At 36.1% G+C, this 14,727-nt stretch overlaps 1 protein-coding gene across 6 annotated transcripts in view; it reads left to right on the forward strand.

Annotated features, from left to right (window-relative positions):
* Positions 1 to 14,727, forward strand: part of PAPOLA (poly(A) polymerase alpha) — a 55,472-nt gene that overhangs the window by 9,369 nt on the left and 31,376 nt on the right. For all 6 annotated transcript variants that reach the window (XM_045815817.2, XM_045815819.2, XM_045815821.2 and 3 more), the window contains exons 2-7: positions 5,192 to 5,365; positions 5,771 to 5,837; positions 9,590 to 9,671; positions 11,426 to 11,535; positions 11,984 to 12,037; positions 14,523 to 14,634. In XM_045815817.2, the coding sequence (XP_045671773.1) occupies positions 5,192 to 5,365; positions 5,771 to 5,837; positions 9,590 to 9,671; positions 11,426 to 11,535; positions 11,984 to 12,037; positions 14,523 to 14,634 (599 nt within the window). The remainder of the gene's footprint in view (positions 1 to 5,191; positions 5,366 to 5,770; positions 5,838 to 9,589; positions 9,672 to 11,425; positions 11,536 to 11,983; positions 12,038 to 14,522; positions 14,635 to 14,727) is intronic.

The raw sequence follows: 14,727 nt of genomic DNA on the forward strand, positions 1-14,727 counted from the left end.
TCAGGCTCCTCTGCTATGAGCCTGCTTTTTTCCTCTCCCACTCCCCCTGCTTGTGTTCCCTCTCTCGCTGGCTGTCTCTCTCTCTGTCGAATAAATAAATAAAATCTTAAAAAACAAAACAAAAAAGAAATGGTTATTAGTATAATTTATCTAAAGAATGATCATACTTTGGCTATATGGCCACTAAACTACAGTTAACATCATGGGAACTTATACTGTTTGAGTTAGCTTTATAATTACTGTACCAGAGTGGTTCTCGATATTTCAGAGTATACTTATTAAGTTAGATGCCTAAACTTTTGAAATAGATATATAGCTGAAATAAGCAACCTATAGTCAGTCATATACTAATTTCACAAAAATGTGGTATTCTAAGTACCTAAATATTTATCCCAATTAGAGTCACGTTATGCACAGCCTAACATTGGGAAAGGATGGGCTTTTCTTTGAGTATTGTATTAAAACTTTCTGTGTTTGGAAACTGCTCTTTAGTGTTATAGATGTGCTATAGTTTTTAAATTCCTAGTTTGCCATCCAATGTAGAGAAGAGAGAGAAATTTTTGGAGGTACAGCTTACAGATAATAGTGACAGAAGTGAAACCAGAGTGATACATAACTAGTAGCTGTGAAATCAGGCCTGCTTTCTTTCTTTCTACTTAAGCAGATTGCTTCTGAGTTGAGAGCAGACTTTGTAGACAAGAGTTTTGAATTCCCATACCAGAAATCATGGAGGTTTTTAAGGAAGCTGTTTTAGGAAGATGTACTTGGTAGCAGTATGGATGGTGGACTGGCATGACAAGGGAGAAAGAAGGAGTGAGAACAAGGTGCCAAGAGTCAAAACTAGAGTAGTTGGAATGGACTTGTTACACAGAATGTTAAAGCTAAAAAAAAAAAAAAAAAAAAAAGAAAAATGGGCATGTGTCCTGTGTAAGCTTTGCTTTGATGAAAATATCTTAAATATTGTAAAGAAAATATCCTGTGTTCTAAGGCTGAGAGAAAAATTCTGAAAATACTTAACACTCTGGGCCCCCCAGATGCCACTCTTCTTATTCACCAGAACAAGTGGGATGGGGATGCTGTCATTTGTCATTTTGAGAGGGGGCAAAATTCGGATATGTACTATAAATTGTAGGTATGTATTTATATCTTACTCTGATCCAGAAGGGATTAAGACAGAATGCTTTAGTCACATGTTAAAAAGGAGCAAAATGTTCTGCATTAAATGTTGGGTGAAAAGGGAAAATACGGGTAAAGCTATAAAACAGCAAGAAATTAGGGTACAAGTTTTTTGTTTTTTTTTTTAAGGTTTTATTTGTTTATTTGACAGAGAAAGAGACAGCCAGCGAGAGAGGGAACACAAGCTGGGGGAGTGGGAGAGGAAGAAGCAGGCTCATAGGGGAGGAGCCTGATGCGGGGGCTCGACGCACAATGCCCGGATCACGCCCTGAGTTGAAGGCAGATGCTTAACGGCTGAGCCACCCAGGCGCCCCTAGGGTACAAGTTCTTAACAGAGATACAGTGATACTTAGATTGTGTAGAGTAGAGAACTTGTTGGATGGCTACCAGTTTCACTCTGAGAATTCAGAGTACCCTAAAAGTAAAGATAAATCATGTTCATGAGATGAAAATAAACTGCTCAGGAAAAGCACAAGTGTTCTTCATAGTAAAAACCTGAAGGAAATTTTAATAAGTCATGGATACTGTAGCTCTGTATCTAGTCTGTTTTTTCTTTGTTTTATGTAATTGTAGAATTTTATTTTTATTTTTATTTTTTTAAAGCTTTTTTTTTCTTTTAAGATTTTATTTATTTATTTGACGAGAGAAAGACAGCCAGCAAGAGAAGGAACACAAGCAGGGGGATTGGGAGAGGAAGAAGCAGGCTCCCAGCGGAGGAGCCCAATGTAGGGGCTCGATCCCAGGACTCTGGGGTCACGCCCTGAGCCGAAGGCAGACGCTTGACGACTGAGCCACCCAGGCGCCCCTAGAATTTTATTTTTAAAATAGAACAGTGTCTGAAGAAAACTAAATGCTAGTAAAAAATTTGATAGAAAGTGATAGATATGGGCAGATATCTAATGTGTTTGAGAATGGGAGGAAGAACTCTGCATTCTTGAGATTGATAGCTGTCTGGTGTATTGTTCCAGGATAGGGTCTATAAGCAGAGTTCTTTAAATTACTCAGTATTGGAATGTGTATTTTTGTTTTGTTAGAACAGCAAATAAAAGATCCTTGTTTTATCACTCTGCTTGATTTCTAATACTAAAATTGAATGGAAAACTTGACTTTAAACCTCCGTTTAAAGTACAGTGTCATGGTTTGCATTTCTACTTGGGACATTTTGGACATTCAAAGCATATGGCAGCTTGGAATTTCTAGTCCAGCTATTTAAGCACGATTAAACCATTTTTATTGGAGGCACAGGTATCTTGTAACTTTCAGAGTATGTATTTCTTTCTTTTCTCTTACTCGGTTTTGATTCATTTTTATTTTTTTATATGCGTTCTTGAGTTAGTATATGCTCTATACTTGTACTTGAATTAGATAATATGTTCTGTATGTATACATGTGTAGACAGACATATGCTCTTATGTTCTTTCCTGAGTTAGATGGGACAAATGTGATCTTTATTTTAGATGATGTGATGATATTTTGAATAAAGTAAATAAAAATGCTATAATTTGCATCTAATTTGTTTCCCCATCAAAATGTTAATGTGGAAACTCATAGAAATCAACATATTTTTCAAATTAGGGTGAGCAGACTTAGTGTGAATTTAGAAATGTGAGTTGTTATCGTAATATTCTGGTGATATTTTTGAAGTAGACAGTGCCTTTCCAAGCATTGTTTTTTGTGTGACAGTGAAAAACCTGAATATTTGAGAAAGAAAAAAAATGGGAAAGATAAGTGAGCCTTAACTTTACAGAGAGTAAGTACTCCTATTTTGCTGGTGATCCAACTTAACTGGCAATGGATTGAAAGGCATGAATGCAGAGAAACGTATTACTTGCTCAAAACAAAAAACAATCCACTAGAGGTTTATTACCTGAAGTTATGAAAACATGAATTCAGTTCACACTTGACTTGAAAGCTCACTTTGCTTGAACCAAGTCTAGCTAGAATGAACTTGCACTTGTTTTCATTTCTGGCTCTACTCATGTTAAAATAATTTATTAAAGTATTCATAATCCTGTGGTAGTCATAATCTGTGGTAGTCTAGTTTACTTGGGGAAACTCATGAAGCAATGAAAAATAGGAGAGAATATAATCACTTTGGAATATGTGATAAGTGTGCTGTTTCCATTTAATACCTGATTTATCTGAGATCAGAGTATGTGTGGTGTGAAGGAGAATTCTCAGATGGTTAGGCAGTTTTGAGGGCTGCCTTTTTTTTTTTTTTTAAAGGTTTTATTTGAGAGAGCGAGCAAGCACAAGCCAGAGCAGCAGCAGGCAGAGGGAGAGGGAGAAGCAGGCTCCCCGCTGAGCAGGGAGCCCAGCCATGCAGGGATCCATCCCAGGACCCTGGAATCTTCATCACCTGAGCTGAAGGCAGCCACCTAACCGACTGAGTCACCCAGGCACCCCGAGGGCTACCTTTTTGATAATCACTTTTATGGAACCTGATGATAACTGTTTATTGGCAAAAATATGTACTGACCAAGACATTATGAATGCATTTACACTTAGTTTAATTTGTATATTTTAATCATAGGAGATGCTACATAAATTTGAAAAATAGAACATTAAGATATTTAGTCTGAGCTTGGTGCTCATGTGGATCCCCAGCTCTGGGAATTAACATAGCGTTTATATAACTTTGCAGTTTAGGTTACAGGAGTAGGACCAAGGATCTGAGATGAGTTAATTGCTGCAGCAGATAATATATCTGATTTATATTTATTTAGTAAATATTACTATAAAACCTGGATTGAAATTGAGACAGTGCATAACTAGACCAGGAAACATTGACTAGAGAATATACAGACCAATGGCTAATTTAGAAACAAGCAGTATGGGTTTCCTGGCATTCTTAGTTCTGTGTTGGTATCAGAAGACAAAATACAGAACACTGTCCAGCAGTCACTGTATAAACCAGAACCCAGTGGATAGGTATTAAATGCGTATTGGGACTTCCCTGCATAGGATTCTTGGATTTGGCATGTTATTGCTTAAGTATTGCACTTCATTTTTTTTTTTTTCTCTTCAGTATAAAAAAAAATACATACTTAGAACTTGGGAAGAAAAGTAGGGGTGTGTGTATGTGTGTATGTAAAACAAACACTTTAATTTTTTAAGGAACAGATTTGGGAGAAATAATTGATCCAGATGTTAGGTTCTTAGCCCATTCCTCATTTTGTATGGTATTTGACTTGTTAGTTTTTATGTAATAATTGTGCTACTTATCTTTGGAGCTCTCATCCGTTGACTTACAATTATTTTAACAAAGAGAATAAGAACAAGAATGAGTTTCATTGAAAAATACTCGGGTCAAATTAATTTCCTAAAACATTTCAAGCATGCCATGCCTTTTTGTATTTAACCAGTTATAGTAAAATCCTACTGATTGTAAACAAAAGTCTGGAATTTCCCTTAAAATGGGGGAAAAAAAAACCTTTTAGACTAGCATCACTGTTGAAGTGTGAATCTCTCACCAGAAATGTGTAATAAGCTTAGTGTGACTACACTGCCCCCCATTCCTCAAGTTATCTTTGTTATTTACCCTGTATTTTATAAATTTTATTCACTGTGAGTCAGATACTAAGTTCTGTTTGTGGGGAGTCTCTTGTATTGGTTATAGTGTTTTTGTAGTGTGTTTGTCTGTGCTTTAGAAATAACAATACAACAGATTTTGGCTCCTTTTCAAGAAGTCGTTTCTCAGTTCACCATATTCTAGATTGTGTTTTCTCTACCAGTATATTTGATATGGATTCTTATAGCTTATTTAGATATTTAGGTAATGAAAACGTTAAAATCCGTGGAGTGGGAAGAGATACAGAGTTTTCTTTTGAGTCGCTTGCTTTTGGTTGGTTACTTTTTGTTGTAAGATATCTTTTGAAAGGAGTCTTTTTGGGTATGGCAGGGAACCAACTGTGTTTAGAAATGCATTTTACTGAAGCAGTTTTTTCTAGTCAAGCAGTTTGTCTCAAATTGTAGAAATTCTTTAGTAGTAATTTAATCTAATTTTGTTTTGTAGTCCAGTTACAACGCAGGGATCACAACAAACACAGCCGCCCCAGAAGCACTATGGCATTACCTCTCCTATCAGCTTAGCAGCCCCCAAGGAGACTGACTGCCTGCTTACACAGAAACTAATTGAGACTCTGAAGCCCTTTGGGGTTTTTGAAGAGGAAGAGGAACTGCAGCGCAGGTGAATACACACATATATGTTTTTCTTTTAATTTATAATTTTTTATCAGTGTAATAAATTAATTTTTGAGGCATTATCTACTCAGAATTGTTCCCTGAAATCTGTCTTGAGCAAGACCGATGCTTAGAAAAAACTTTTTTTCTACAATGAATTTTATTCCCTTTTGATTTTTGATGCTTTTGGTTATTACAGTACAGAATTGTCAGAAGGGGAAAGCTTATTACTCAGCTAAAGGAATGCCTTACCCAGTGTTACAGTGCCTACATATAGTTAACTAGTGTGTACTTACTTTCTGGTATCTTAAAAACTGGTTAAAATTTAGGGAGCCACCTATTGAGAACTGATTTTCATTTTAATTAGTAATGAAACAACTTGATACTTGATCGATATTTGCTCTATCAACAGGATTTTAATTTTGGGAAAATTAAATAACCTGGTAAAAGAGTGGATACGAGAAATCAGTGAAAGCAAGGTAAGGTGACTTATTTGTATATGAAGTAATTTGCCAACTGAACAGCAGCAGTCTTAAGTAGTAAGCTGTTCTCATTAGCGTGGATTTAGAGTCTTTAACGCAAAGTCCGTTTTAGACTATTTGATAACAGAATTTATATTTTGTTTCTAGTTATTTTGAAAGCAGGGAAAACTGAACTGAATTCAGTGATTTTTATAAGTACTTTTTTGTTGCGATATTTAAAGCTGAAACTATGCTTCACAGAAATAATAGATATTTCCCTGAAGAGATGCTTTAAAAATGTATATTAAATATTTGAGAATCTTGTTACCTTTTCATCAATCCTATGGCAATGAACAGTTTTTAGGTTTTCAGATATTACACTCTCAAACTGAGTATCTGTTCAGGTTTTTTTTTTTTTAAGATTTTATTTATTTATTCGACAGAGATAGAGACAGCCAGCGAGAGAGGGAACACAAGCAGGGGGAGTGGGAGAGGAAGAAGCAGGCTCCTAGCGGAGGAGCCTGATGTGGGGCTCTGTCCCATAACGCCGGGATCACGCCCTGAGCCGAAGGCAGACGCCTAACCGCTGTGCCACCCAGGCGCCCCTCTGTTTAGTTTTTTATCATATTCACTGAATTCCTAAAACTTTATTATGAAAAATCATACATACAGTTCATAAACCTGTGACTGGGCTTGTGGTAAAGGAGTTGTATTCTTAGAGTTGTGTGTGGAATTCATTTGACCCATTTTTTAAAATTGCATAGGGTCGCCTGGCTGGCTTAGTCTGTAGAGGGTGCAACTCTTGATCTTGGGGTCGTAAGTTTGAGTCACATGTTGGGGGTAGAGATGATATTAAAAAATTGCTTAAATAGTGATAATTTTCTCAGCACAGTGCAAAATGCATATTTAATCTATAATACAACTGAAAAATTGATGGAAAGAGAACCAAAGATTGAAGAAAACTTGAAAGAGGGGATTAACATAGAAGAAAGTCTTTTGGTTTGAGTCAGATTTATAATACTGTTTTCTCAAAACAGCATATATATATTTCAAGCACCTGATTAAAACTTCAGCAATAGAAGGAGTGTTCTAAACGGGGGACTAGTGTACTGCATGTTTCTAATTGATAGAATTCCTTTTTTTTTTTTTTAAAGATTTTATTTATTTATTCGACAGAGATAGAGACAGCCAGCGAGAGAGGGAACACAAGCAGGGGGAGTGGGAGAGGAAGAAGCAGGCTCATAGCGGAGGAGCCTGATGTGGGGCTCGATCCCATAACGCCGGGATCACGCCCTGAGCCGAAGGCAGACGCCTAACCGCTGTGCCACCCAGGCGCCCCACTAATTGATAGAATTCCTGATACAAATGAGATTTTATTTATTTTTAAAGATTTATTTTAGAGGGGGGGGAGGGGGGCAGTGCAGAAGGAGAGAGACTCTCAAGCATACTCCCACGCAGCATGGAGCCTGGATATGGGGCTTGATCCTAGGACCTTGAGATCATGACTTGAGCTGAAATAAAGAGTCAGACCCTTAACTGACTGTGCCACCCAGGCACCCCATGAATGGGATTTTAAAAAGGAAGTTCATTTTGAGGTGAGCAGCAGATGTCCAAGTTTAAGTATTTTTTACTCATTTATTGAACTTAGTGTTTCCTTAACCCTCTATAGGAAATACAGCTTTGTTTTAATGGCATTTTTTAAATATTTAAGTTTAAAGCCATAGTCAAGTAGACAAAGTTAAAACTTAGATTTATTTAATGTGAAATGTGAGTACTACCTCATTGATAGTTTTGTTTCAGGTACTTACTTCAGTAAGTTTCTTTAAGCAGTAATTCTTGATAGAGTTCTTCCTGCTGGTTTTACTAAGGGCAAGAAAATGTGTTTGGATGAATGAAAGTAATGCTCATTCCTGTTCAGATTTATCAGTGTCCTTTTCTTTATAGCTTAACTGTAGGTAGTAAGTTGGTTAGAGAAAGGGACTGAGGTTAGGCTTCATAAGTTTTTGTGTCTGCCTTTTGTAGAGAAAATTTCTTCCCCAGCTGGTTAGTTTTAAGACTTGATACAGGATTTCTTGATGTTGACACTGTTGATATTTTGGGATCAGATTAATTCTTTTTTAGGGTGCCATCCTGTGCATCGTAAGATGTTAAGCAAAACACATCCCTGGCCCCTTTTTACTAGATGCACTGCCCCTGCCCCCGTCTCTCCAAATTATGACCAAAAACGTCTCCAGACATTGCTGTATGTTCCCGGAGGAGTGTAGTCATCCCTGGTTGAAAAGCAGTGATTTAATAGATAGTTCCAATTGATTTATGGTATTTTGGCAGGGGGAGGGAGGATTGTATGACATTTGAATTTTACTTAGGTTGTCTTGTTTGCTGTCTAATATTCTGTACCAAAAAAAAAAAAAAAAGATTTTGTAATTTTTTTTGGTGACCTGAATTAAGGCATCTTAATTTCTGGGTTAAAATTATTAAAATAGCTATAAACATACTAATGTGTAAATGTGTGCTGATACAGTAGCCATTAGCGACATGTGGCTGTTTCAGTTTAAATGAACTAAAATTAAATATCCAGTTCCTCAGCCAGGCTGGCTCTTTTTCACTATATATACATATATATATTTCACAGTATAGTGGCTACTGTATTGGACAGTTCTTTAGAGTGCACTTATCCAAAAGATTTGCTTTACTAGAAAAGTCCGTCGATCATTGTTCTCATTCCTTCCTAACTCCCTTTGTAGGCCTATTCCTGCAACATCTTGCTGGCTTAATTTAAATAACCAGGCCAGCCTTGCAAAGTGAGTGTTTTAGATTCCTAAATGTAGGAAGACAAATGTTATATATCTAGATGATCCTTTTTCTATAAGTGATGATTAAATGTGCCCTCAAAAAACAAGGGAGGCCCTGAATCTTTACAATTTACTTTTAAGGTTTTGGAGTATGAAGTAACACTTTCGTTTATGTTACTTGGGGGAAGTGAGGAGGAGTGATTGGTGTTTTGGTACTGAATAAAACTTTATTGAGGAATTAGAAAGTGAAGAAAACCATTGACCAAGCACACATTAAAATTGTTTTTTGTTTGGACAGGTATCATCCTTACCACCAGTGGCATTAAGTACTCATCATAGTACTTTACAGTAGTACCAGGGTCAGGAAGATGATTTTTAAATGCTTTCCTTTCTCCTTTTTCTTGGTGTTTCTACTCTAGGAAACTATCAGTAAGTTTTAGTTCTTTTCAGAGTCATCCCACCAAAGCCTTTTGGAAATCTAAACTATTATGTAGTAGTGTTGGCCTTAAAGTCACTTTTGATACGGTAAAATTATATCTGATGTACTATGGAATACTCAGTATAATCATTGAATGTACTTTTTTAAGCAATCAGAATATGTGTTTTTGTTATAGTCTAACATTCATGATATGTGCATCATCTTGGTCATGAATAAAATACGCTTCTAACATTCGCTCTTATGGAATCACATGCTCTCCTGTATGATAGTCCTCTTTTATAGCAGTTTCCAGAAATGTGGCAAAATTCTAAAATGGTATGGGTCACTAAAGAATGTTCACTAAAAGTTGGAAATTGCTTTTATTTCAAAATTGGTTGGTATATGAAGGCCTGGTATTTGGTAGAGCTTATAGTGTTTGTTTACCCTCCATAAATTTGCACTGAATTCTTGGGTTTTTGAAAAATTATCATATAGTGTATTTGAAATAATTTCTTTTGTGCTCCACTGACAGAATATCCATTTCTTGTTTGTTTAAACAGAATCTTCCACAATCTGTAATTGAAAATGTTGGAGGAAAAATTTTTACATTTGGATCTTACAGATTAGGAGTACATACAAAAGGTAAATACTGTTTTGATTATCTTGAGAAGGAATACTCTTTAGTTCTTAAAAGTCATCGCAGTTACTTGTGGTGTATCGTACAGCTTAGTGAGTTTGCATGGAAGATAGAGTACTTCCAGGAGCCTAAAGGTGGTTAAGGAGATAAAAAAGATACCTTCTAAACCTGCACTGATCAATATGGTATTAAGTAAATTAAAAAAATCAGCTCTGTATGGCATAGGTAGTATAGTCAATAGTATGGTAACGACCTTGTATAGTAAGAGGTGGTAACTACACTGAAAGTGGTGAGGAGAGCATAATGTGTAGCCTTGTGGAATCACTGTGTTGTACACTGGAGGCTAATATAACATTGGATGTCAACTATACTTCAGTTTAAGAAGTCAGTGCCACATTTTCAGTATCAATCGGTAACACGGTGGCTAGTGGCTACTGTGCTGCAAAGTGCGAAGAGAGAACTTTTTTCCCATTGGAGAGTTCTTTTGGACAGTGTTGCTCTCTGTATCATTTCCTCTACCCTGAAGAATATCAAGTTAGGAAATCCGAACAAAAATGAGTGGAAGCGTTTTAAAAAGACCTGTGGATATTCTTTTCCCCATGATTTTTTAATTGTAAAATACAGTTGAGCAAAACCCAAACCACAACAGTGTATCTGCAGCCATTGGTGATCACAGTCAATGTTTTCTTGCTTACGCTTGTACTTATCTAATGCAAATAAATACACAGTGAAAATGTTATCACGGCAGAGAACATTTATTGGAGTTTTTTGTTGGGCATTGAACTAATAATAAGCTTTTGGTCCTCATTATCTTACTTATTCCTCAGTTCTCTAATTCTCATGTAACAAATAGAAGTCTGAGACTTACAGAGACAGTAGACTTCAGCAGTTTCTCCTAGCCGTCTCTTGGGAGAATTATGATTCTTCAGCCATTAACCACTGGCTTCTTTGTTAAAAGTATCTGCCAGGATAGTGTTCTCTTTGTTCTGGCATCCTTCCTTCTCCCCATCTCCCACTGCTCTGTTCCAGTAGTAAGTAGTTAGTGCATTTGTTTTTGATGTGTCCTGTGCACTGCACGCTTTTCTCCATTTCACGTATATGCTAAATACACAGCCTTCAGAATAGTGCCTTAGCTATTGAGTCTTCTAGGGAAATGACTATGTTGACCTGATTCCACATTGATCTCTCCCTTTTATGATCCCAGTTATTGATTTAAGCCATCTTTGTTGTTTTCCCCCTGTGCACTCAAGGCTGGCCTCCTCTCAAGAACTAAATTAATAACAAGTATCTTACCATGGTGTGCCTCTTTGGATTCTTGCCAGTGATCCTTTTTGGAGTTTATTCTGTAGGTCTCATTTGGGGCCAGATAGAGGCTTATAAGCACTGCTCACATATGTGTGCGGGGGGAAAAACACTTTTTGTTTGTTTTGGTTATGACTAATGACATCAAAATTTTGGGTATATTCTTGAATAGTTCCCTCTCTTTAACATAAAAGTCCTATCTGAGTTACCTTTCTCTGACTCCCAGGTCACCTGGGCCACTACAAACAGAGGATGCTTCAGGAAAAAAGATATCCCATCAATTAGGATCATGTTTTTCCTATACTGACCAGTAATGTTTTTTAAGGGGAAGGGCACATTTTTAGAGACTCACCAGTATAATGTTACCAGATTCTCAACATCAAGTACTGCCATGATAAGATGCAAATTAATTTTTTTGTAATAGTAATTAGTGGTTGATGGGCTTAATTTTTTTTAGGTGCCGATATTGATGCGTTGTGTGTTGCACCAAGACATGTTGATCGAAGTGACTTTTTCACCTCATTCTATGATAAGTTGAAATTACAGGAAGAAGTAAAAGATTTAAGAGTGCGTAAATGTTTGGGGTGAAAGGGGAGGAGTTACAAAAATTAGTGAAATTGAGTGAATTTTATGGTATAGCCGTCATTTATTGAACTCTTGTAATTTGCCAGACACCCTTTAAGGGCTTAACATGTATGCTTGCATTTTATTCTTTATAAGCCTAAAATAAGTTTCATCTCATGTTCAGATTAGGAAATAAGGCAAAAAGAATAAATATTAAGCAGTGTGGCCATGATTATGTCTGAGTGGCAGAAATCAAGAATTTGAACCTAGGTTTATCTGATTCAAGAGCCTAGTGTCTTAAAGCTAGTTGTTGAGAACCTAGTCTATGTCAGGCATTATGCTAAGTTATGTTTTATAAATTGCAAATGTCTCATTCACTTAAAAGTACTAAAACTAGTATAGGTCTGATCTGTTGTTTCAGAGACACTAAACTTACTTAATTTTCTTACAGGCTGTTGAAGAGGCATTTGTACCAGTTATCAAACTGTGTTTTGATGGGATAGAGGTAAGGTATAATTCAAATAGACAGTTCTTGCTCTTGTGTAATGTTGATTGATATAGGTTAAAAAATTACTTTAATTGTTAAGTCGATGTGATATTAATTTTTTTTGTTAGAAGTGACTGTTCTTAGTAGAATATCAGTTCTAGTCTTTTTAATTTTTTAAAATTTTATTTTTTTTAGAGGGAGTGGAAGGGAGAGAGAGAATCCTAAGCAGGCTCCACATTGGGCTTAGTCTCATGACCCAGAGATAATGAGCTGGGTGGAAAGCAAGAGTTGGACGCTTAACTGACTGAGCCACCCAGGCACCCCAGTTTTAGTGTTGTGGGGTTTGTTTGTTTGTTTTCAAAGAGATTTATTTTAGAGAGTAAGAGAGATGCGTTGGGGCAGAGGGAGAGGGAGAGAATCTCAGACAGACTCCTTGCTGAGCTCGGAACCCAGTGTGGGGCTTAATCCCACGATCCTGAGATTAAGAGTCTGATGCTCAATGGACTGAGCCACCCAGGTGCCCCTTAGTCTTTTTTCAAAGAGCCTCATGAAATTAAGAGCTAAAATATAGACAGAAATAATTAAACATTGACTAGGAAATGCTGTTACAAAACTGTTTACTAAGTAGGTTTTCCATATGCAAATTTATATACTTTTAGTCTTATTAAGGTGATAACATGATATATTTTTGCAAACAGAATTTTGCCTTGACTTCATTTAAATTAAATATTTAAGAATTTGAGAGAAAACTGTGACCTGATAGCATGTATGCTGAGATATTTTCTGGTAGGTGAGGATTTATGAGTTCAGATTCTTGAGATGATACTCATTTCTGTCTGTTGCTCTCCACAACATTGTGGTGAAGGCAGTTGGAACAAAGCTGATAAGACAGTGAAGCAACTTCAGTTATTTACGTTACTTCTGTCATATATACTGGTTCTGGAAAGTCACTGATAGTGAAGATTGTAAAAATTTGGAAATTAGTAGAATAATACTTAATTGTTTTGCAAAAAAAGGTGACTTCTGTAGTTGCTGCATAAAGATGCCCAGCTCTGTCTTCCTTGAAAAGCCGAATGATTAACCTTAATTAAGTAGACATAAAATGTTAAATTTAGTAAAGGTTTGTCAAGTTCAGGTAGATTTTGTTGTCAGCGTTTAAATAAATATAAAACAGTTTGTAAGGTAAGGCAGTGTCTTGCTTTCTCCAAAAGAACATTACCAAAGAGGGGGGATTTTTTTTTTTTTTTTTTTTGGTGGAAGACCCAACTCAGTTGAGCGAACTTTCCAGGATGGAGATGAAAGTCAGATGGTTACTTGAAATATTTAATGTTAGTTTTCTATCCATACATTGTACACTGTTTTAGGGAATGTCTTTACATTAGAACATTAAAAAAAATCATTTTATCCTGATTTAAAATGGCAATTTCTGTTGACTTGCTTTTTGAGTTACCTGTTTTTATAAGTACATAGTCTTTATTTTGTCTAAATTGGGGGAGCTACTGGGCTTTGGAATCTGTTTCATTGGAACATTTATGCTATACCACAAGTTAATTATTTAAAAGTGTATAGCTGTTTTTCTATTTTGTAGGTATATGTTTTAAATGGTTTTTCACAATAAGCTCTTTTAAAATACTGCCTTCTAAAGGGATCTTCTAAAAGGCTTATTTCTGGCAGCATCCGAAGTTTTGGAACCTTGAAATCATACCCTTAGGAATAATGACCAAATCCATGCTAAGTTTGTTCACACTCTCACCTTCCCTTGGGAAAAAGGGAGGAGTGCCTGTGTGGCTGGCTCCGTTGGTTAAGTGTCCAACGACTCTTGGTCTTAGCTCAGGTCTTGATTTCAGGGTCAGGAGTTTGGGCCCTGCACTGTACTCCTCACTGGGTGTGGAGCCTACTTAAAAAAAAGTAGGGGGGAGTTTTGTTTTGTCATTTGCATTCTATAAGCCTTCAAAATGAGCTAGTGTTTATTTTTGTTTTGTTTCTGTTTAGTCAAAACTAAGTTGGGGGACCCTACCGTAATGTTATAGATATATAAGTTCTTAAATGTAAGGAGCCCCCTTTTTACTGCTGGGTATATTTGGGCTAAATACAAGTATGTTGACCTTACAAGTTGGGCACCTTTCAATATATAATCAATTTATAATTTATATGGCTGGAGAACTAAACAGTTAATTTTAAATAGTCTAGTAGTAGATATATATTAACAAATTTAGTGTATCCAGTAGATGCATTAGTAAACTTAGTAAGTCAAACTTAGTAAGCATGATTAAAATGACAAGTAGGTATTTATTCAAGTTCTCTTTAATAATGCCATGTTTTAACCTCTGATTAAAATACCTATGCTATAAATTAATGGACTTTGGACTTTTGGAGGCATTGTCTTGTTGATAGTTAATGAGAAGATCCTGGCTTTAAAGAGTATTAAGTGTTTTCTTTGTTAAAGAAATGCCTTAAAAATAGTTTGATGGATATGGAATATTAAGTTTTGTTTTTGTTTTAGATTGATATTTTGTTTGCAAGATTAGCACTGCAGACTATTCCAGAAGACTTGGACTTACGAGATGACAGTCTGCTTAAGAATTTAGATATAAGATGCATAAGAAGTCTTAACGGTATGTTAAAACCCACTTCCATTTGCATAGTAGCAGTTTTTGTCAAATATGAAATAGTTTTTAACTCAAGATTTTATAATGGAGCTTTTTATA

This window comes from Ursus americanus, chromosome 26 (assembly GCF_024610735.1).
Source record: "Ursus americanus isolate L20-20 chromosome 26, mUrsAme1.1.p, whole genome shotgun sequence".
Taxonomy (NCBI): domain Eukaryota; kingdom Metazoa; phylum Chordata; class Mammalia; order Carnivora; family Ursidae; genus Ursus; species Ursus americanus.